General features: G+C 39.4%; 1 protein-coding gene across 1 annotated transcript in view; it reads right to left on the minus strand.

The window, feature by feature from the left end:
* SLC44A5 (solute carrier family 44 member 5) overlaps window positions 1–21,598 on the minus strand; it is a 316,083-nt gene that overhangs the window by 236,216 nt on the left and 58,269 nt on the right. The window contains exon 2 of the mRNA XM_054721154.1: window positions 13,155–13,236. Coding sequence (XP_054577129.1) covers window positions 13,155–13,167 — 13 coding nt within the window. The 5' untranslated portion in view covers window positions 13,168–13,236. The remainder of the gene's footprint in view (window positions 1–13,154; window positions 13,237–21,598) is intronic.

Below are 21,598 nucleotides of genomic sequence, written 5' to 3' on the forward strand. Positions count from 1 at the left end.
TTTCTCCCTGTGCAGAATGCACTTTCCTGCCCCATCTCGTCTTATAGTCTACCCAAAGCCTACTCATCCTTCATGTCGATGCCTCTTCTTATACCTGACTCCTTAACTAAAAGTTAAGTACCCCTTCTGTATACTACCATGCTTCGTTGTATTTCTCCTATCATAGTACACACTATACTATGTTATATTATCTTTTTTACATATCTGCATCCCACTATAGTCAGCAAGTAGTATGATGGCAATGACAATGTTTATCTTTTCTTGCCCTGGTATTCTAGCACCCAGCACAGATCCAGCACCTGATGATGTTTGATATATAATTTACTAGATGGATGTTATACAAATATTTTTGGGATTGGATTGCCTAGTAACCCAAGGCTTAATTTGAACCTCTAGATCCAATCCTTACTGAAAATCTTTCCAGAATAAGTATTGGCAACCCTTAGCATATATATTAAATAAAGCTCATTAGCAAGTTACTTTTGGCATGTGGGACAATTGCTGCCTCTTTTTTCTCTTCCCTACAACTATAAGGGTTTGTAGTTGATACAAGCTACCTATACTGTCCAAAATTCAGCAGCTGCTGTTCCCATAGCACCCGTCAACTTCCCTTTGCCTGTTCAGAGGTAGTCTTTCAGCTACTACACTCTTCCATGTCAGGGTTTCCTTGTAAACTGTATCTCCCACCACTGTTAGCCTGACAGGGGCAGATCAAGCATCTTAACACTACTTCTAAAGACTGCCAACCTCTATATAGTCTAAGATGAATCAATCTTAGTAAAATTAAAAAACTGAATTTATTTTAGATGACTTAGCACCTTATAAGATCTTAAGATCATTATTTTAGACACTAGAGGCCCGGTGCACATGGAGTCCCTGGGCCTGGCCTGCACCCTCTCACATCTGGGACCCCTTGGGGGATGTCAGAGAGCCAGTTCCAGCCCAATTCCCGCAGGCCAGGCCGAGAAACCCCACCGGTGCACCATTAGGGCCAGGGAGGGACCACCGGAGGGCTTCAGGGCATGTGTGGCCTATCTCACCCAGTCCCTATCGGCCGGACCCCAGCAGCAACTAACCTACTGGTCAGAGCATCTGCCCCCTGGGTGGTCAGTGTGCATCATAGTGACCAGTCAAACAGTCAGAGGGACACTTAGTATATTAGGCTTTTATATAGATAGATAGATAGATAGATAGATAGATAGATAGATAGATAGATAGATAGATAGATAGATTCTGGGAACTATAGATTTCAGAGTTCAAGAAAAGTCAGTTGAAACTATACTAATCCCCTCTAGAAGTTTCTGAAATCAAAGACTACTTTGTTCAATATATTCTGCTCGATTGAAAAGGTGTTTTCCCCCTTCTCATCAAAATTTCTCCTGAAAGTATTGCCAACTAAGGGTACAATAAAGAGAAACTGAATTAAATCATATTTGAAAGATTTATATATCTAAGTTTACCCATTAAAATAATATTTTCAAGACAAAAATTCCTAAGAAAAATTATACTGATGCCATAAGTTGATCTAAGAGTACTTTCATGATTTTGCAAGAATGAAAATTTTTAAATATCAAGAAAAGGGAATAAAAAATAAAGCCTTTGAGCATTTGAAAGGACAGATCTAAATCAAAAATACTTTCCATGGGTTTATTAACAAAAATTAAGAGTAATGTGGCTTACTACCCAAAGTAAGGGTATCATGGAGAAAGTATTTTCATTCCTTTTACTACTAAGAATAGCAATTATACTGCTATCCCACCCTCCAAAAAAGTGAAATTTAATGTCAAAGATACAAGAGAAAAACTGTATAGTGAATATAAAAAGTGCTATCCAAAATACTGTTGGTAATTTATTGGTGAGCATCATTTAAGATCAAATGCTTTCTGAGTTATAGAATGTGGAATAATCAACCTGTCAGCATTACAATAGGCCATGAATTTTTAAAAAGAGCATTGATAGAAATAAACTATAGAAAAGTCATTTGGACTGTCTTAAATCTAAAACAACGCTAGGCCCCAATGTATCTGTTCATTTGCTTCTTTTTATTTTTCACTATAAATTTGCTTACAGATGTGTCTCACGACTGTCAATCACATTTCTGTTTCTTCTTTATTCACCCAGTAATTGCTCTCAGTTATACCTCCTGATTGCACTCCTAGCACAAGCTAAACTTTGGTACCTTACCAGTGACCCTACATTTTCCAGTGTGTCCTCCTCATTTCCATCAGACACCATAACCAGCAACTAAGTCTTGAATGTTTTCCCAGACCAGCTCTGACAGAGCCCGCAGACCTCTCCTATGACGCTTTCCAAATAGGACTCAGCCAATGAAAGTGAATCGGAAGTGAAGTCACACACCTGGACCAGTGATGGAAAGGTTGGACATTTGAACAGATAAGTAATGGGTATTAAACTTAAGATGTGTAAGATGGTTTCCTGTCCAGGAATTAGAATATCTTCTAAATCTGGAACCCTAATAATCACAAAGAGCTTATTACAGCTTTACCAAGAAGCACTCCACAAGATAGTAACATGAAAGTTACACCCCAAACAGGCTTCCATGATCAATAAATGTAGAAGCAGCTACACAACACAGTTTTTCTCTTGGAAAGTCAGCATATTAAAAGATAAAAGAAGTCTGGCTATTTAAAAACAAACAAACCCTGTTTAGCTCTGTTTAACCTGGTATTCGCCACACCTTTTTGATCACTGAATGCTTATTAAAATCCAAGAGAACTAGTATCCCATGGCACAGGCTTAAGGGAAAGCTGACATGTTCAGCCATTCATATTTGCTGCTTTTCCTCAATTCCCTAGGGCTACCACATAGGTCGAGACATTGGTCCTGTGATGCCCTACAACAGTGCTTCTTAAACTTCTATGTGCACAGAACTCACTGGGGACCTTATAAAAATGTAGATTCTTCTTTAGTAGGTCAGAGGTGGGACCTGAGAGCCTGCATTTCTAACAAGGCTTCAGGTGACGCTGCTGCTGCTGGTCTTTATCACATTTTGAGTAACAAGGCTCAGGAACATTGCAGTAGGAAGATCATCCCTCTCCAGGCTCTTTGTCTTACCCTTTCTCCTAACAAATCCTCCTAAAATATTACTTTTAATATACAATATGTCACTTTGCTGGTCAAAAACGTTTTGTGGTTCCCTATTCCCTTCAACATTAGTAACTCAACAATAGGTATTTATTGAACCTTTATTGTATAGCAAATAAACTATGACAGTCCCTGACCTTATACAGCGGAGAGCCAAGTGCAGAGTAGGAAACAATGTGCAGAATGCTAGGAGCCAAGACAAGAAGGAAATAGTTAATTTCTTCAGACCTGTTTCCTCATCTGTAAATTAAGGTTTAGACTAGACCAGTGGCATTCCTTTAGTGCACAACCCTCCATGTGCACTGCAGTCACTGATGCAGCATCTCCGCCAAGATCAATGAAATGTAGGTTCTCAGTACCCCCTGGAGTGAGGCATGGGGTAGCTCCCCAGATGATTCTAACATGCAGCCAGGTGTGAGAATCATTGGACTAACCAATTATTCCCAAAATGTAACCCACACTATCAATATCAGCATTACCTAGAAACTTGTTAGAATGCAAATTCTCAGGCCTCACTCCAACCATACTGAATCAGAAATTTAGGAGTCAGAGTCCAGAAATTGGGGAGCTGGCTGACTTGAAAACCACTGAATTAGAAAATCAGTAAATTTCTCCTCAGCTCTAAAATTGTACCATTTTTTGACCTCCCACAGCCTTTTAAAGGATTTTTGCTTAGACTTTTAGACTGAAAGTATAAACTCTGGAATTAGATTTCCTAAATTTAAATCACAGTTATTATACTTAATTGCTGTGCACTCTTGATGGGGTTAGTTGTCTTTGTTTCAGGTCCTCATCTATAAATTATGATAATAGTACCCATTCTCATAGAGTTGTTATGAAAATTAAATGATTTCATATACGTAACTCTTAACAGAGTGGTATTTCATTACTCAGTCATTACCATCCTAGTGGGACCTTCCCTGGCCACTCTATCCAAATTTGCAACCCAATCCTACCATTCCATTGTTCCCTCCCCTGTCTTGTTTTTCTTCTTTGTAGTTTTTACTAAAATATTACATATTGCACTTATTACTTTATTATCTGTCTCCTTCCACTAAGATGTAAGCTCTAAAAATCAAGGATTTTCTCCATTTTGCTAAGAGTTGTATCCTTGGTCGGTATCTAGTACAGGGACTGACACAGTAGAAGTACTCAAAAAAGTATTGATGGGATAAAGGAGTGAATAACTGTTAACTATTATCAGTATTACTAGAGGCCCGGTGCACGAGATTCGTGCACTGGGGGAGGGTCCCTCAGCCTGGTCTGTGCCCTCTCACTGGGCCTAAGCCAGCAGTCAGACATCCCTCTCAAAGTCTGGGGCTCTTGCAGTCCGGGACCCCTTGTTCCTTACCACCTGCCTGGAGCAGAGGCGGGAGAGGGCATGAGCCTGGTTTCTGGCTGAGCGGCGCTCCCCCTATGGCAGCACACTGACCACCAGGGGGCAGCTCCTGCATTGAGCGTCTGCCCCCTGGTGGTCAGTGTGCATCATAGTGACCGGTCGTTCTGCTGTTTGGTCGATTTGCATATTAGGGTTTTATTATATAGGATTATTAGCAATCCAAATTTTCCCGTATTGAAACCTAACAGTTTATACTTCCTGTGTATCATCCCAATTGTTCTTATGTCTTATTCCATGTCAAATTCCATCCCATACCTTTCTATCTAACTTCAGCTTATTTCTGGCTATGTTCAAGTTCTGCCTCTTTCTTTTCTATTCCCTGATGACTCTAGCTCTCCAGCTCTCTGAATGTCTACAGTGTTTACTCTCTACACTACACCACTTAACCCTTAATTATCTTAATGTCACTGGAATGAGTACTTTCTAAGAAATTTACTGGAAAAGGCTACACCATTCATACAACAACCTCTTCATGAAAAATTAGACAAGAAGGGGGCCCCAAGGGAAACAATGGAAAAAATTTACCATTAATTAGCTATGTTGTCCTCAAACAACAGAAATAGTGCTCTGCATTTTACAAAGCACTTTTACAGAGATCAGCCTCATCTTGACTAGATGATCTCAAAGACAATGTCTCCTTGCTCTCAAATTTTTAAAATATTTTCAAGTAAAATGTGGAGAGAATATTTCTTGAGGTTAAAAATTGAGAACAAGTCATAATAGAAGAATATGATGACCCAAGAAGTTGGTGAGTTCAGGAATGGCAAAATAAGTGGATTGCTTGACTCTAATCTTCCTGTCAACTGGGTCTGGAAGAGGCTCACCATCATCCCCATGCAGCCCTCGAGGCAGGCATCACCAACAGATCAGAGCAGGCAGCAGCAAGACACCTATTTGCCATCCTAAACTAGTCTAAGAATCTTGGTTCTAAAAGCAAAGGAAGCTGATGCTAAGGAATTTAAAGTGACTTGTCCAGGCACATACATGGTAGCAGACCAAGACCAGAACCAGCCTCCTGATTCCTTGTCCAGGACTCTCTCCACACTCTTCCTAATTTATTTCTGAAATTTGGTATTTAAATTTCCATTCTAAAGCAATCATAATACAAGAAGCAAACCTCTGACAGCGAGTTTTCATATTAATGCTCATGAATATAACATTGAAATGAAAAATGACAGCTTTGAGTTGAGTGATAGAATTAGTTATTCTGTTATTTTTCAGTTGGGTTTATTTACCTAAGCCTGGAATGTGTCATGACTAGAAATAGATAAAACAGATTATTTTAATTCCATTGTCCTAGAAAAAGAAAAAGGAAGTAGTCTTCATTAATAGGAACTGGGCTGAATCCAGTCCCAAAATAACTTGAATCAATTTTTTAAAGGTGACCTTTTTCTCATTATTGGCAAAGCATTATTTTTAAAAATAGCTCAATCACTAAATTTAAATAATATAAAAAACATATTGAAAGGGCAGAGCAGGACAACACAAAATGTACTGTACCCTCCATCCTGTGTAACTATGTATATGACTCCTTTTTCTTAGAAAACCGCGAGAATGTAACAGTTGCATAAACCTGCCAATAGGAATGTAGAGAACTAGACTCAGTCCAAATTAGACAAGCTGCACAGTACCCCCCATGTAACCAGACCCCTGACCCTGCCCCCTGACCAATCAACGGGGCCACGAACGTTCCCCCCGCCCACTGCTCTGGACCCCCTTTTTAAGCCTTTGTTCTCCCAAGGCTCCTCCTCTCCCCACCTCGCCGCTGCGCCAGTTTGTGTGCGTGGTGTGGGACTGAGCTCAAGCTAGCTTGAATACAGACTGTTTGCTTTTGCATCGGACTCGTATGGTTCCCTGGTGGTTTTTCTTGGGAACCCCGAATTCTGGGCATAACAATATTAATTTGAAGAAATATGAAAAAAGAGATAAGGGAGATAAATAAACATCTCTTTTAATATAAATAATGACCATTTCTTCACCATGGAGATTATATCCACATTTTCTTTTAGTTTTTCTTTTACTTTTAAAAAATTATTTTATTTTCCAATTATAGTTGACATATAATATTATATTAGTTTCAGGTGTACAATATAGTGATTAGACTTTGAAGTGACCATCCTGATAAGTCTAGTACCTGTCAATATGGCACATGGTTATTACAATATTATTTACTATATTCCTTATGCTGTACTTGACATCCCCATGACTATTTTTACAACAGGCAATTTGTGTTATGCTAAGTGAAATAGTCAGAGACAGAAAGACAAATACCATATGATTTCACTTATATGTAGAATCTGAAAAACAAAATAAATAAACAATCAAAACAGAGCCAAACTCATAGATACAGAGAACTAAGTAATGGTTGCCAGATGGGAGGTGGTTTGGGAGAATGGGTGAAAAAGGCAAAAAAGATTAAGAACCACATTTTAGAATTCTAATTTTCCAAAGCCTCTCTCTAAAACACAGTTTCCAAATATCATAATCACCTTTGTAACTCAGTTGGAATGAAACTGACTTGTCAAATTTTACCTAGCCAATTGATAATTGTCTTGATTAACTCGTTTTAGGCATGCTATAATTGAAGCTGCCTTTGGGGAAGAACACCATCTAACAACTAGAAGTTGCCGATGGCACTGTCTGCATTAACCCAAGGAAACCAGGGTGACACCTGGCAGTTCTGTGACTTCGCAGAATTATTCCAATTTAGCAACTATGTTACTTAGTCACAAAGGACCAGCAGTTGGTATAATAGCCTTCCTTTCACCCTGAGAAGGTGAGCCTGACTCATATTTGAGGCCTAAATGAGGAAAGTAGCAAATACACAGAATCTCTTCTCTTCAGTATGCAGCCTGCTACCAGGTGGAGGTAGGTAGGGGAGAAGGTGTGGCTAAAACAGCAGAGATAGTCCAGGGCCTGTACTGCCCCTGCTCCACAAAAACTGGGCAGTCCATTCAAGGGTTCTCCCAGGATCTGGATACACAGGAACAATCTCAATGAGCCTCAGAAAAATCTGCCACAAATTGATACTTATTAAGGGATTCCTGGTAGGCTGAAGTGATTCTCACCTCTTTGTCAGTTGAGATCATTGGTGCTCCATGAATTGGGTCAAAATAAGAATAAAACAAATAACTCTGTTTAGACCCTATCATGCTAGCCCAGGTATGGTTCCGTTTAGGCAAACAGGAAAGTAAGCTAGTAGTTCCTAAAAAAATGTTTGTGAAACACTGGAACACTGCTTTCTGGCCTAGTCATTTCAAAAATTCAGAGATCTCTTCTCCTGTATCACATTATTAAACCATTTGTTTCCATCAATCCACTCACCTGGAAAAAGGGACAAATACCCCAACTTGATTAGCAGAAATATTTTTAACCCAACCAGTGTGGCTCAGTGGTTGAGCATTAACCTATGAACTAGGAGGTCACGGTTTGATTCCCAGTGTGGAGCGTGCAGGAGGCAGCCAATCAATGATTCTCCTCATTGATGTATCTCTCTCTCTGCTGCTCCCTTCCTCTCTGAAATCAATAAAAAATGTATTTTTAAAAAAGAAATACTTTTAGATTGGTGTTTTAGCATCCAAGACACCATTCACAAATATGGAAAATCCTTTAAAATACTACTATCCTATATAATAAAAGGCTAATATTCAAATAGACCAAATGGCAGAACGATCAGTTGCTATGATGCACACTGACCACCAGGGGGCAGATGCTCAATGCAGGAGCTGCCCCCTGGTAGTCAGTATGCTCCCATAGTGGGAGTGCTGCTCAGCCAGAAGCTGGCTCATGTCTGGCGAGCACAGTGGTGGTGGCGGGAGCCTCTCCCGCCTCTGCGGCAGCGCTAAGGACCCCTTGGGGGATGTCTGACTGATGGCACAGGCCCACTCCCCACACCAACCACAGAAGTAGACCTGAAAATCCAAGAATGAGCAGATAGTTTTTAATTAATTATGTTCGTCTTAGTGTGTAAGAAAAGTATTGTTGCCTTTACCTTCATTTATTGCACTCTTTTAAAAAAGTATTTTGACTCTAACTTTATGTGATTTTTAATCTTATTAACTCCATCTAAACATGCAAATTTATATTTTCTATAATATCAGTATGCTTGAGAATGTGATCATTGGGCAATACAGGTAGATGTAGATATGGATATAAATGTAGAAGTAGATGCAGATATAGATGTAGATATAAAAACATAGCTTCTTGGCCTATGGAAATATTAATTATGACATATTCTTAAATTTTACAATGAAACATTTTCTTTCAGGCAATTTCCTAACAAAAAAGTGAATATAAGGCATAGCATTTGTTGGCATTTAGCAAAACTAAGATGTTGATACAAATAAATGCTTGGTCCTTTAAGACATATTATAAAGACTTCCTTTCCATTGCAGAAATGAATAAAGAGTGAATTGAGGTACTCCCATTTAAGCTAAAGTGTAAAATCTGTGTAAACCAGCAGCTTGAAAATCCTATTTAAATGTCTACTGGCTTTGTTGCTAACATGTTTAGGAAGCATAAAGTTTTCACAACAGTTGCAGATAAAATTTATTATTTCTCTCTGAGAAATAATTTTTGGTATTAAATAATTTACCCTCATCTCATCTTGGTTATCTCTGGCATTAGTGTTCCTCTTTGTTGTCCCTGAAGTCATACAGTGCCCTGGGGCTACATGAATAAAAATATTGGCCCCCTGCATAACCCCACCCATAGTCACAGGAGCCAAGGGCATAAGACTTCAGCTTGCCTCAGGTCTAGCATCAGGCTTACCAGCGTCTGGGTCAGCCTTGAAGAGCCCACTCTAAAGAATAATAGCCATCACTCTCCCTACCTCTGTCCTAATGTCCTGTTCTAGTGGCCACCCAAACTGAAATGCTTTAACTCAAGAGATCACAATCACATTATTCCTATTATTCATCTAACTAGACATGAAAGTCCTAAACTTTATTTCTAATGTCTACTTCAGTTACATAATTAACCTTTTCCACACAACAAAATTTCATTGGTACCTTAGTTACATATTGTTAAAACCACAGTGCCCGTATATAGATATTTCCTTAATGTTTTTATTTTGTCCATCTACAAATTCTATGTAAGTAATTCCTGGTCACTGTTCTCTGTGTGATTCTAGTATTATGACAGCTAGCCCAGTTTCACAGGCAATATTACATTTACCGAGTCTGTATTAGTAGTGGTGGTGCTGGTGGTGCTGTCTGTGGCTCCTCTGTCCTATGAAAGGATAAGTACTTCCCAAGATCTATACTATTTTCTATGATTTTTCTGACAGATTTCTAATCATCATAGTTTTTTCATTTATTGCACTGGTAAGAACTGCAAAGAAAAATTGATGAAAAAAATAAAATGTCCTTACAGAGTGAACTGAGTAATGAATGACTCAAGCCCAAAGAGGCTGACTTATAAATGCTATCAAGTCCTTCATTAACTTAAGGTCAAAGTTCTGCAAGCTACTTGACATTAAATAGAGGCCAACAGAAGCATCAATTAGTGTAAGTAAAAAAAAAAAAAAAAGTGGCTATTACTGAGAAAGAAATGGTTTCTTTCTGATGGTGAAAGTTGTTATCTAATAGCCAATATTCAGAAAAGAGAGCCAAATATCAAATAAACAACATGGAAAAGAGCTCAACTTATGAGTGTATCATGGTTCCAAAACTCCAGGAGCATGCCAGTTGTCTAGTTCTGAGAAATGCTTTTCCCTTAAAGCAAGCATGTCAAACTCACGGACGACTGGCCACATGTAGCCCACAATGAATATTTTTGCGGCCCAGACAATATAATGGTATGTAAGAAACATTTTAATAAAAATGTCATAACTTAATTTTTACACTATCCTGTTATACATAATTATTATTTTTTTAAATATATCTTTATTGATTTCAGAGAGAAAGGGAGAGGAAGAGAAAGATAGAAACATCAATGAAGAGAGATTCATTGATTGGCTGCCTACTGCATGTCCCCTACTGGGGATCAAGCCCACAACCCGGGCATATGCCCTAGACCAGAATTGAACCTGGGACTCTTCAGTCCACAGGCTGACGCTCTATTCACAAGCCAAACCAGCTAGGACTTTTATACATAATCCTATATAATAAAGGGATAATTTGCTAATTAGACCAAACGGCTGAACGACCTTCCAAATGTCCTTCCGGACATCCTTTCAGATGACCTTCCAGATGAAGCTGGGATTGCAAGGGCTGGCCGAGGCAGCCAGGGCTTCGAGGGCCAAGCCCCTCGCACAAATTTCATGCATCGGGCCTCTAGTTATTAATAACGAAATACAACATTCGCTAATGACTGATTACTATAATCGTGTTGCATTCATTTCCCTTACACGCCTTACATGCAGGCGCACCATTCCTCTCCACTAATACTAGCAGCGAATATATTAGCAGCCGATTGCCATGTCATTAGTCTTGGACTTCCTTGTTTGGTGTGCCCACAGGAAATATTTAGCTTTCGGAGAACAAGAAAAATACGTTTATTTGCATTACGCTTATTAATTTGTACAGCTATTCAGTGTCTGGTAAGTTAATGTTCAAAAAAGATATTAATTTTTATTAAAATATTCTATTATTTTATGTTAACGATGACTCATTTATTTCAGCCCTTTGTATTCAGCATGTCTCTATCGAAATAAACCTACATTCCTACGAAAATTGAAGCTTTTGTTTTTTTGTGGCCCACATAAACTTATACCTTGTTTATTTGGCACGTATTAGCCTTTGAGTTTGACATGCTTGCCTTAAAGCAATGGTAGACATGGTAGCAACGCCCTGCTCTCTGCTCACATAAACCCATCTAAGCTACAATGTAGTTGAAGTACAATACAGAACCGGTAACTCTATGTCAAATACACTGAATAATTTCTAACACACTTCTGAATTTCCGCTTATGAACAAAATAAAAACCATCATTTATTCAGCATATACAAGATACTTGGGCACAGTGTCAATTTATTCCTTACTTCAGACTGTGAGATAATTATTGTTATTCTCTTTTACAGAGAAGCAAACAGGCCTGAAAAACTAATCTGTCCTAGACATGAGTACATTAATAACACTGTTTATTTGCATAAAAGAAAAACTTCCTTTGAGTCAGTAATTCCTCAGTTTTCACACTTGAGAAGCAACTGCAATCCACACTCAGAGGGCAGAGGCTCTGGGTACAGAATTCCCTTAGCACCTTCATAGGAGTAGGATTCCTGTCAGGAACAGCCCACATAGTTCAATGTATCTGCACCTTCAGGAACCTATGTACATTTAGACCTTTCTTGGGTCCGAATCTTATTAGACCTATAAATCCTATTTTTTAAAATATTATTTTTATTTATTTCAGAGAGGAATGGAGAGGGAGAGATAGAAACATTAATGATGAGAAAGAATCTATTGGCTGCCTCCTGCAACTCCACTTTTCCCCCGCCCTCCCCACTCCCGCCCACTGGAAGTCCAGACCACAACCCAGCATGTGACCTGACAGAATAGAACCGTGACCTCCTGGTTCATAGGTCGAGGCTCAATCACTGAGCCACACCAGCTGGGCAGTAGGTCCTTTATAATAAGCCTTTCATCTTTTAAAAATACTCAGCCAAAGATCAAAGCTGTTGCTTAGCTTTAGGCTACACATTCTCTATCTTATATTTTAAATTGTACTTATGCAACCTTTTACCTTTTTTATAGCAAGAAATAGATTTACTTTCATGAAGGAATAAAATTTGCCCTTAAGGAAAATGGTATTTATTTTTAATAAATATTTATTAAGTAACTACCTTTTTGAAAGTTAAAGATTAAGCCTGAGGAGGGTAAAAAAGATAAATAAGACCTGGTCTGTGCCTGCATTGGGTTTAAAACCTAATTATGGAGACAGAAATAGTAGGAATAAGGGTCAACATTTAAAGTGGAGTCAAATCCTTCCCCAAGGAACAAATTCTGATACCATGTTGCTTCTCTAAGAGCAAGCTGTGGTTTCCCAATATGAGAGAGGGGGCCAAAAACGATAATCCTCTAAGGTAAATGTTAAAGACTGTGTTTGTAGAAGTAACTTTTTGCTTTGTTTTGTTTTGTTTTTTTGTTGTTGCTAATCCTCACCTGATGATATTTTTCCATTGATTGTGGAAAGGAGGGGGAGAGAGAGAAACGTCCATGTGAGAAAGACACATTGATTGATTGCCTTCCGAATGAGCCCCAGCCAGGGCCAGGGATCAAGCCTGCAACTGAGGTATGGGCCCTTGACCAGAATGAAACCTGGGACCCTTCAGTCTGAGGGCCAATGCTCTATCCACTGAGCCAAACTGGCTAGGGCTCTAGCAGTATCTCTTAAGGTGAAGGGCTCAATGCCGGTTTTAGAATTGACTTGAGTACCCAAGAGGACACAAATGCTTTTAGAAATCACATAGCCCCTGCTCACCACACCTTCCTCAGGCGTAGAAGGGAGGATGTCATGCATCTTAAGAGGTCTTGAGATATGAGAAGACTGAGAACCACAATGTCTAACATGTTGTGGTTTTTCAGGTACAGCTCCTAATGACACCACAATGTATAGTCATCTTTCTATTTGTCCTTATTTTAGCATTGAACAAGTAATATTCTACACAAAAATCCAGATCGAGAGGGACTTAATTTGAGGAGCTAATTACCTTTGTCACTCATTAAGATAAAAGGCTGAGTCTTCAGAAGAAGGCCCGAATCACCGTAAAGTTGAGTTGCTTAGAAAGCAGTCTGTGATAAAAACAAGTATGAAGATCGTTATCTGAAGCAAATGATTTAAACTTATTAAAAACCAACCTTTTGGGAATACTCCCTTAACCCATTATGGTTTATGCTCCCTAGATACTCGGAGAAGTAGCCTGATTCTCTTCTAACATAAAATACTACAGGTATCTCATCTCTTTTGAGAAGACTTCATTCTCTTCTTTACTTCTAACATCAAATTCCCAGTGCCACAGCCTCCTCAATCTATGTCAGCCCTTACTTTCATGATCTATGTCACACTTCACATCCACCTGTGAAATATCTTCCTAACCAGTTGATGTGTTTATCTTATCCTCCACCCATATGCACCCTTTTTTCAGCATTCACATGTTTGCTGATCAACAAATTGGACTGTGGGAGATGGCATTTTTCTTTTAAGTTTAACTTTTCCCCACCTAATTACAGTGAGAGTGTTTTTTGAAATACAGAACTCGTAAAAAATTGTTACAAAAGAGCATTTTTAAAATAAAGGGGGGCGGGGAAGGCTACTTAATTTTACCATATAGAAATTACTACTAAAATTTTGTTATTTTTTCCCATCAGTAGTTTTCCTATGTATGTTTTTTAACTTTTTATTTTTAAATAATTTTAGACTTAGAAAAAAGTTGAAAAACTTGTACAGAGAGTTCCTGTATACTCTTCACAGGATAATTATCAAAATCTATGTGTATTTTGACAAGATTAAATCATACTTTTTGTTCATAGTTTCTTATATTTAACTAGAGGCCCAGTGCAAGAAATTCGTGCCTGGGGGATGCGGGGGGGGGGGGGGGGTTCCTTAGCCCGGCCTGCACCCTCTCACAATGCAGAACCCCTCAGGGCATGTCCAACTGCCGGTTTAGGCCCAATCCCACAGCGGAATAAGGCCTAAACCGGCAGTCGGATATCCCTCTCCAGGACCACTGGCTCCTAACTGCTTGCCTGCCTGCCCACCTGGTCACCCCTAACCACTCTGCCGACCTGTCTCATCGCTCCTAAGCACTCACCTGCCTGCCTCATCATCCCTCACCATTCTACCTGCCTGCCTATCACCCCAACCCCTCTGCCTGCCTGCCTGATCGCCTCTAACCATTCTGTCTGCCTGCCTGATCATCCCTAACCACTTGCCTGCATGCCTGATTGCCCCTAACCACTCTGCCTGCCTGATCGCCCCTAACTGCTTGCCTGCCTGCCTGATTGCCCATAACCACCTCTGCCTCGGCCCCTGCCACAACAGCTTCATCCGGAAGGACATCCGGAATGATATCTGGAAGGTCATTCGGCTGTCCAGTCTAATTAGCATATTATGCTCTTATTATTATAGATTATTATAGATACTAGAGGCCCAGTGCACAGATTCATGCACCAGTGGGGTCCCTCGGCCTGGCCTGCACCGTATCACAATCTGGGACCCCTAGGGGGATGTCCCGATCTCCACAGCCCAGGCTGAGGGACCCCACCAGTGCACAAATCCGTAAACTGGGCCTCTAGTATGCATATAAGATCTCTGGTTAATCTTTTCCCACCCTCCGCACTCCCTCCTTCCCTCTAAGATTCATCAGTCTGTTCCATGTTTCCATGCCTGTACGTTGAGCGTCTGCCCCCTGGTGGTCAGTGCACATCATAGCTACCAGCCAAACAGTCAGAAGGTCGCTTAGGTTTTTATATATATATATAGATGGTAGCATAAGCATTTTTATTATTTAAAATTTTCAAAATCATTAATTAATAGTAATATCATACTACATCGATGCATTTTTAACTACTTCCACACTGTCAAATAACTAGATTGCTTGCAATTTTTTTCTATCATTAAAAATCCTCATGAACACATTATAATGTTATTAATTTTATAGATAAAAAAATTTTCTCAGCCCTAAATGGTTTGGCTCAGTCGATAGAGCGTTGGCCTGCGGACTGAAGGGTCGCAGGTTCAATTCCGGTCAAGGGCATGTACATTGGTTGCAGACATATCCCCATTAGGGGGTGTGCAGGAGGCAGCTAATCGATGTTTCTCTCTCATCGATGTTTCTAACTCTCTATTCCTCTCCCTTCCTCGCTGTAAAAAAAATCAATAAAATATATTTTTAATTTTTTTTTCTCACTTTAAATTGCCTTTTTTAGTTATTTTTGAAGGTGAATATTTTATATGCTTATTAACCATTTTTATTTCACTACTTGTAAATTATTTATTTGGGCTCTTTGCACATGTACTTATGAGTGTCTAAATGTTTTTGTTAAGCTTGTCCATTAAGAATATTAAGCTTTGAACTCAAAGGTTGCCAATAATTTTTCATTGCTTGATGATTATTTTTTAATTATTTGTTTTGTTTTCATTGAAAACATATTTCTTTTATAGTCACAATTTGTAATGGAAAGACATTTTCATAAAATAAGACTTTCATCAACTAACTCAGCATTTCTCAAACTGAGATCCACCCCCCACTAAGCATCTGAAGATGTGACTATTAGGAATTAAGGACATATTTTTCCTTAAAAAGGGTCTGTATGTTATTTAAATTTGACAAAAACTATTATAGGTACTAGGTCAAAAGAGGAATCCCAAGTTATAATGAGATGCCACATCATTCAAAATAAAAAGTTCATCAAAGGGTCCATTTGTGTTATATGTTCTCTAGTGTTAGTTATTTCATACTATTTTAATATCTTATAAATATTCATAACTAAACTATAACTATACTGAAAATCATTTATTTTTAATATTACACACTGAAAATCAGAAAGCTGTATGATACTTCAGCAATCCAAGTTACTTAAGAGTCCCCAAACAGCCTAAGCTTTCTTATAATTACTTACTGCTCTCTTTGCCTGGAACCTGTTCCACTCCATTACTGCATCCCAACAAGTGGAAAACTCCTGGGCCTCACTGTCATTCTCCTCCACCATGCCACCCATTCCTCTCCAATATTGTCTTAATTATTACGTTCTCCGCTGACTTTTTCTCTAGGTTTACATTTACTGTTGCATATTAAATTTGTTTTGATCGCTTTCCCCCTCCCCAACTGTCAGTAACCTGAGACCAGGAGACTTAGCCATCACTGTAGCCCCACTACCTAGCAAAGTTCCTGACGTATAATAGGAGCTGCATTAATGTTTATAGAAATGAACTGAGATATTCAGAGAAGGTAAAAGTCTTTGGGGAGAATTATAAGAAACTTAAGTTTGTTTTCTGAATTATACTGATAAGACTGCAAGTTCATCTACCAACTCTGCCATCAGTTCTATCTCATGGGGTCCATAGCTTCACTTCGGCACTATCAAATGCTTTCTATTCAGGGACAGTGTCTCAGGGACAAAAGAACACCTTTCTCAGGAAGGTGATTAATAATCACACATTTTTTAAATTTAACTTTGTGATGTTGAAATAATGTCAAACTTACAGAAGAGTGGAAAGCATAGAACAAAGAACTGTTGAATACCCTTGAAACAGGTTCACCAATGGTTATGATTTTGCCATATCTTGTTTCTCTCTGTTTCCACATACACATCACAAAATATTTTTCCTGAAGTATTTGAGAGTTATTTTCAGAATCATGCCCTTTATACCTATATATTTCAGTGTTCATTTCCTAAGAACAAAGATATTCCCTTATGTAGCCACAGTACATTTATTAAAACCAGAAATATAACATTCATATAACACTTTCCCCTAATATATAGTCTATTCATTTTTCTACAATTGTTTCAATAATGTCCTTTACAGAATTTTTTCTGATGCTGATACAAAATCACACAGTACATGTAGTTGGTATATTTACATTTGTAGTTGGTCTTCTTCATTTGTAACAGTCCTTCACACTTTGGTTTTCATGACATTGAAACTTTTCAAAAGTACCTTTGGGTCTGTCTGATGTTTCCACATGATTAGATTTGGGTCAGACATTTTTGGCAGGAAAACTATATAAACCATATTGTGACTTTCTCAGCATTCCACATCAGGAGTCAAATCTCAGTTTATCCTATCATTGATTATATTAATTTTGATCACTCAATAAGATGGTGTTGGTCAGGTTTCTTCACCATAAAGGTACCATTTCTCACTTGGTGATTAATAAGAAATCTCTGGAGATATGCTATGATAATACATCAGTATATTCCATTCCTCTTCAAACGTTTAACATCTATTAGTTGCAAAATGGTGATTTTCTATCTTCAGTATTCCTTCTATATCTATTAGTTGGTGTGACCGTTCTTTTCTCTGAAGATTCTTCTTCTTGGTTTCCTTATGAGTATGACCAAACTAAAGACTTTTTCAAAGTAATTTTTAAATCTATTTTGAAAATATTATCACTTTTTTTTAATTTTGCATTTTCATTTTTACATGTTAAGCCCAGAGCTGATATTTCATATTTTTCATATTGCTCCACATAATTATTTTTCTACTTCCTAAAACTGTGTTGAAATCACTTCAAACTTCTAATTATAATCCAATACTACACTCCCAATCTTCTCTGTCTTACTATAGTTGAGTCCACAACTTGCCATGATTTGAGACATATTAACAAAGAAAGACATGACTAGTTGGAATATATCCCTTAGGCAGACAGGTAAAGTCCGATGGAGCAGAAGGCACATTGGGTTCCAATAACTGAGTGACAATTTCCTAATTAAAAGCACCCAATTCACCTCTAATTTTATACTTCTTTGGCATCCTTCTGTCCTTAATTTTATTTCCTAAGCTTTTTTCCTCACAGGGAATGAATGGGCTGACAAGCTGACATGATTATTCTAGTCTCCTTGGCAGTTAATTTCCTCATAGAGACTTGTAAATTGATGCTCTGGTTTATAATCAGTCTCCCGTAAATTTGGTTAGAAGAAATCAATTTGCCTGGGCCTGTTAACTTCTGAGTGACCACATAATAACCCAGTTTCTGAACCTGAAAGCTGTGTGTCAGGCTGTGGATAATAATGATCACGAAGGAATGACACACACTGTAACACGAGGCTGAAATGGCCAGTCAGGTTTAACAATGCAGTATTTCACAGAACAGTTGTGAATATTAAATGAGTTAATATACACTAAGTGGGAGTTGAAGATGGCTGCCGACGGGAAGGCAGACTGCAAGATAGTGTGTGAGTGAGAGGACAAAAGGAGAGTGTGTGGTCAAACGGGGAGTGTTTATTTATGAGTTGAGGGACAGCTATACTCCAAGGGACTGTAGGGGATTGCCCGACAGGGTTCCCCTGACCGGGCAGCCACCACTGCTGCTGAAATCCCTCACAGAGCAACCGGCTCTGACGCGGAGACCGCGCCATCTTGAAGGGGAGAGTGGATGTTATCTGAAGCCTAAAAATCCCGGGAATCTACAGCAACAACGCCCAGTGAACAGCTGCGAACCCAGGAACACGGGTCCCCAAGCAGTGTGAGCATGCGCCCTCGGAGGAGCTCTGCACCTCCTCCCGGAAAGATCAGATTTTGCCCAGGATAAGGTGAGGCCTGTGGTCCCAGCAGGAGAGAGAAATGTGCACAATGGGAGTTAGAGGATCCAGGGAAGTCTGCGCAAAAAATAAATAAATAAAATTTAAAAAGTCCACGGCCAGTGGTGCTAGCGTGATCTGCAAATGTGGAAAGGGATCCACAGGGCTGATAACAGAAGGGAACTCTAAAAAGAAACCCATAGCTGAACTTGGCGCAAAAGGGCAGCCTAAAAATTTTAACAGTGTGCCGGCTGCTTAGACCCAAGGGGAAAAAAGACTGCACAGACTTGCAGAGTTCGCACACTAACCCTGGCTCTTCTTTCTTTCTTTTTTTCTTTTCTTTTTTTCCTCTTTAAATCCTTGCTTTTGATTACTAAGCCCAATACATAGGATGACCCAATTGGGGACACTCTAAGAGACTGTAGGGGAAAGCTGTATTTGTGGAACCTGGAGATCAGAGTAGGGAATAACGATCAGAGAACCAGCTCTGGGGCAGCCCATTCCCCCAAACCGGTATTAAGTGCCACAGGGAAAACAATATCTAAACACTAGCTAGAGAGGATCTATAGACCTGGAGGTCAGTCCAGAAACACTGCCACCCAGGGGTTGAATCACAAATTGACTCTTGTGTAAACACAAATAAAGGAGTATAAGAAACAAAGAAGTACTGCCTGCTTGAAAATCAAGACTGTGGCTTACAACACTGAGGAGCAGTGGAACGCAGGGAACTTCAATACTGTCTGGACTAGGAAAAAGGCATGCCACACAGAACAGTAGAGGAAATGAATGACCTTCACTACTGCACATTTTTATTTTTTTTTATTTTTTCATCTTTTACTTAAGAAACTAAATTTTTTTTCCTCACTTGATTTTAACTTTTTAATTATTACATTTTTATTTTTAATCAGTATTATTACTACCACTATTTTACCTTTTTTAAAGTGTCATTTTATTTTCTCTTTATTTTGGGATTAGTGTTCTACATTCTATTTTCATCTTTCCTTTAGCATCATTTTATTCTATCGCAACTTTACCTTCATGCCAACACTCACTTCCTCACTTTTCCCCTTTTGTTGTCCTGTTACTCTCACCCTATTCTTACTTTAGATTTTCCCTATTTCTTCTTTTTACCCACTGTTAAAATTTCATCCTACTTATATATCTAATTTCCAACCCCCTGCTCTAAGTCCATACACACATCTCTCTTCTCTTTCTTCACTATCCAAATTGGTTTTTTTCTCTCTGTCCTTTTGTTGTTATTTGTTTGATTGTTGATTATATTGGGGGTTTTTTTATGCTTGTTTGTGAGATTGTTTCACTTTTTGTTTTGTTTTGTTTTTTGCTTCAGTTTTCCCTCACCTCACTTGACATTAGTTGTTGTTTGTAGTTTGCATTCATCTCTAGGTATTTGTTGCTTGCATTTGTTGGGATTAGTAGCTGTTTTATTGGAGTTTTCTCCCCATATAAATAGTTTTTTCCCCTTTTCTTTTTTATTCTCTTACTTTTTTTTCCTTTCCCCAATTTCACTTTTGCACTCCTTTTTTTTTTTTCTCTTCTTCTTTCTTTCTTATCCCCTAATTCTCTTTTCTCTGGTGGTCACCTTTATTTGGGGTTATTAGTATCATGAATACATTTGTGTTCAGTGCCTTGTGCATATTGCCTTGTGCATTGTGCCTTGTTCTGTTGTATTTTGTGTCTTTAAATCAATGCAGGAGAGAGAGAACTACATAACCAGACACCCGGAGAAGAGAGATCATGGGGAGACAAAGAAACAGCACACATATGAAAGAAAAGGAGGTATCGCCAGAAAAGGAAGTAAATGAAATGGAGGCAAGCAACCTGTCAGAGAAAGAATTCAGAGAAATGGTCATAAGGGGGATGAAAAGAATGGAAAACAAATTCAACAATATGTGTAAGAAACAAGCAAAAATGAAGAAGAAACAAGAAGAAATGAAAAATGACATTGCTGCTATAAAGAACTCAATAGAAAGCATCAACAGTAGACTAGAAGAAGCAGAGGACCACATCAGTGAGCTAGAAGACAAGGTAGGGAGAGGAGAAAATGGCAGCAGAGTAGGCAGATGTGTTCCCAGCCTGGTCCTGGAGCAGAAAGAGAGAACAGCTGAGGGTCGCACAGGGAGTGTTTTGTTAGCAAGCTGAGGGACAGCTGAACGCCAGGAGAAGGTGGGGGACTGCTGGACGGGGTTCCCCTGACAGGGCAGCCCCCACGGCGGCGGGGTCCCCTCCTGGAGCTATGGGCATGAACGGCGAAATCTCGCCATCTTGAAAGGGAAGGTGGACTTTGTCCGAGGCCTGAATATCAACAACTGTGGTAACTGCCCAACAACTGTTTGCCCCAGAGCACAGATCCCAGGAGGCGCGAATGCTTGGACTCAAAGGCGCTCTTCACTCCACCACGGAAAGGTCAGATTTCTCCAGGGATCAGGTGAGGTTCTAGTCCCTGCCAGAGAGAGAAACGCCTGTGCGTGCACACGGTGGGAGCTGGATGACGGGGGAGGTCTGAGCGGGGAGAGGTCTGTGGCTGTTGGGGCCGGTGTGATCCATGATTGTGGAAGGGGGCCTCAGAGCTGCTAACAGCGGGGAATCTCTAAAGAGCAACCGGTTTTGATCTGAAGCAGAGGGATAGACTGGGAGTTTCAGGGGTGTGCAGTTGGCTTGAACTTGCCCACCAGCCTCTGCAAACCGGTACTGAGTGCCATAGAGGAAAAAAGGCTAGAGAGGCCTTAGCGTCCTGGAAGTCAACCCAGAAACACTGCCACCCAGAGGCTGAATCACAAATTGACTCTGGTCTAATAAAAACTAAAGGAACACCAGAAATTAAGACACTGCCTGCTTAAAAATCAAGACTGAATTACAACACTGAGGAGCAGTGAAATGCAGGGAACTGCAA

The sequence above is a fragment of the Eptesicus fuscus genome, chromosome 9, assembly GCF_027574615.1.
Source record: "Eptesicus fuscus isolate TK198812 chromosome 9, DD_ASM_mEF_20220401, whole genome shotgun sequence".
Classification (NCBI taxonomy): Eukaryota; Metazoa; Chordata; class Mammalia; order Chiroptera; family Vespertilionidae; genus Eptesicus; species Eptesicus fuscus.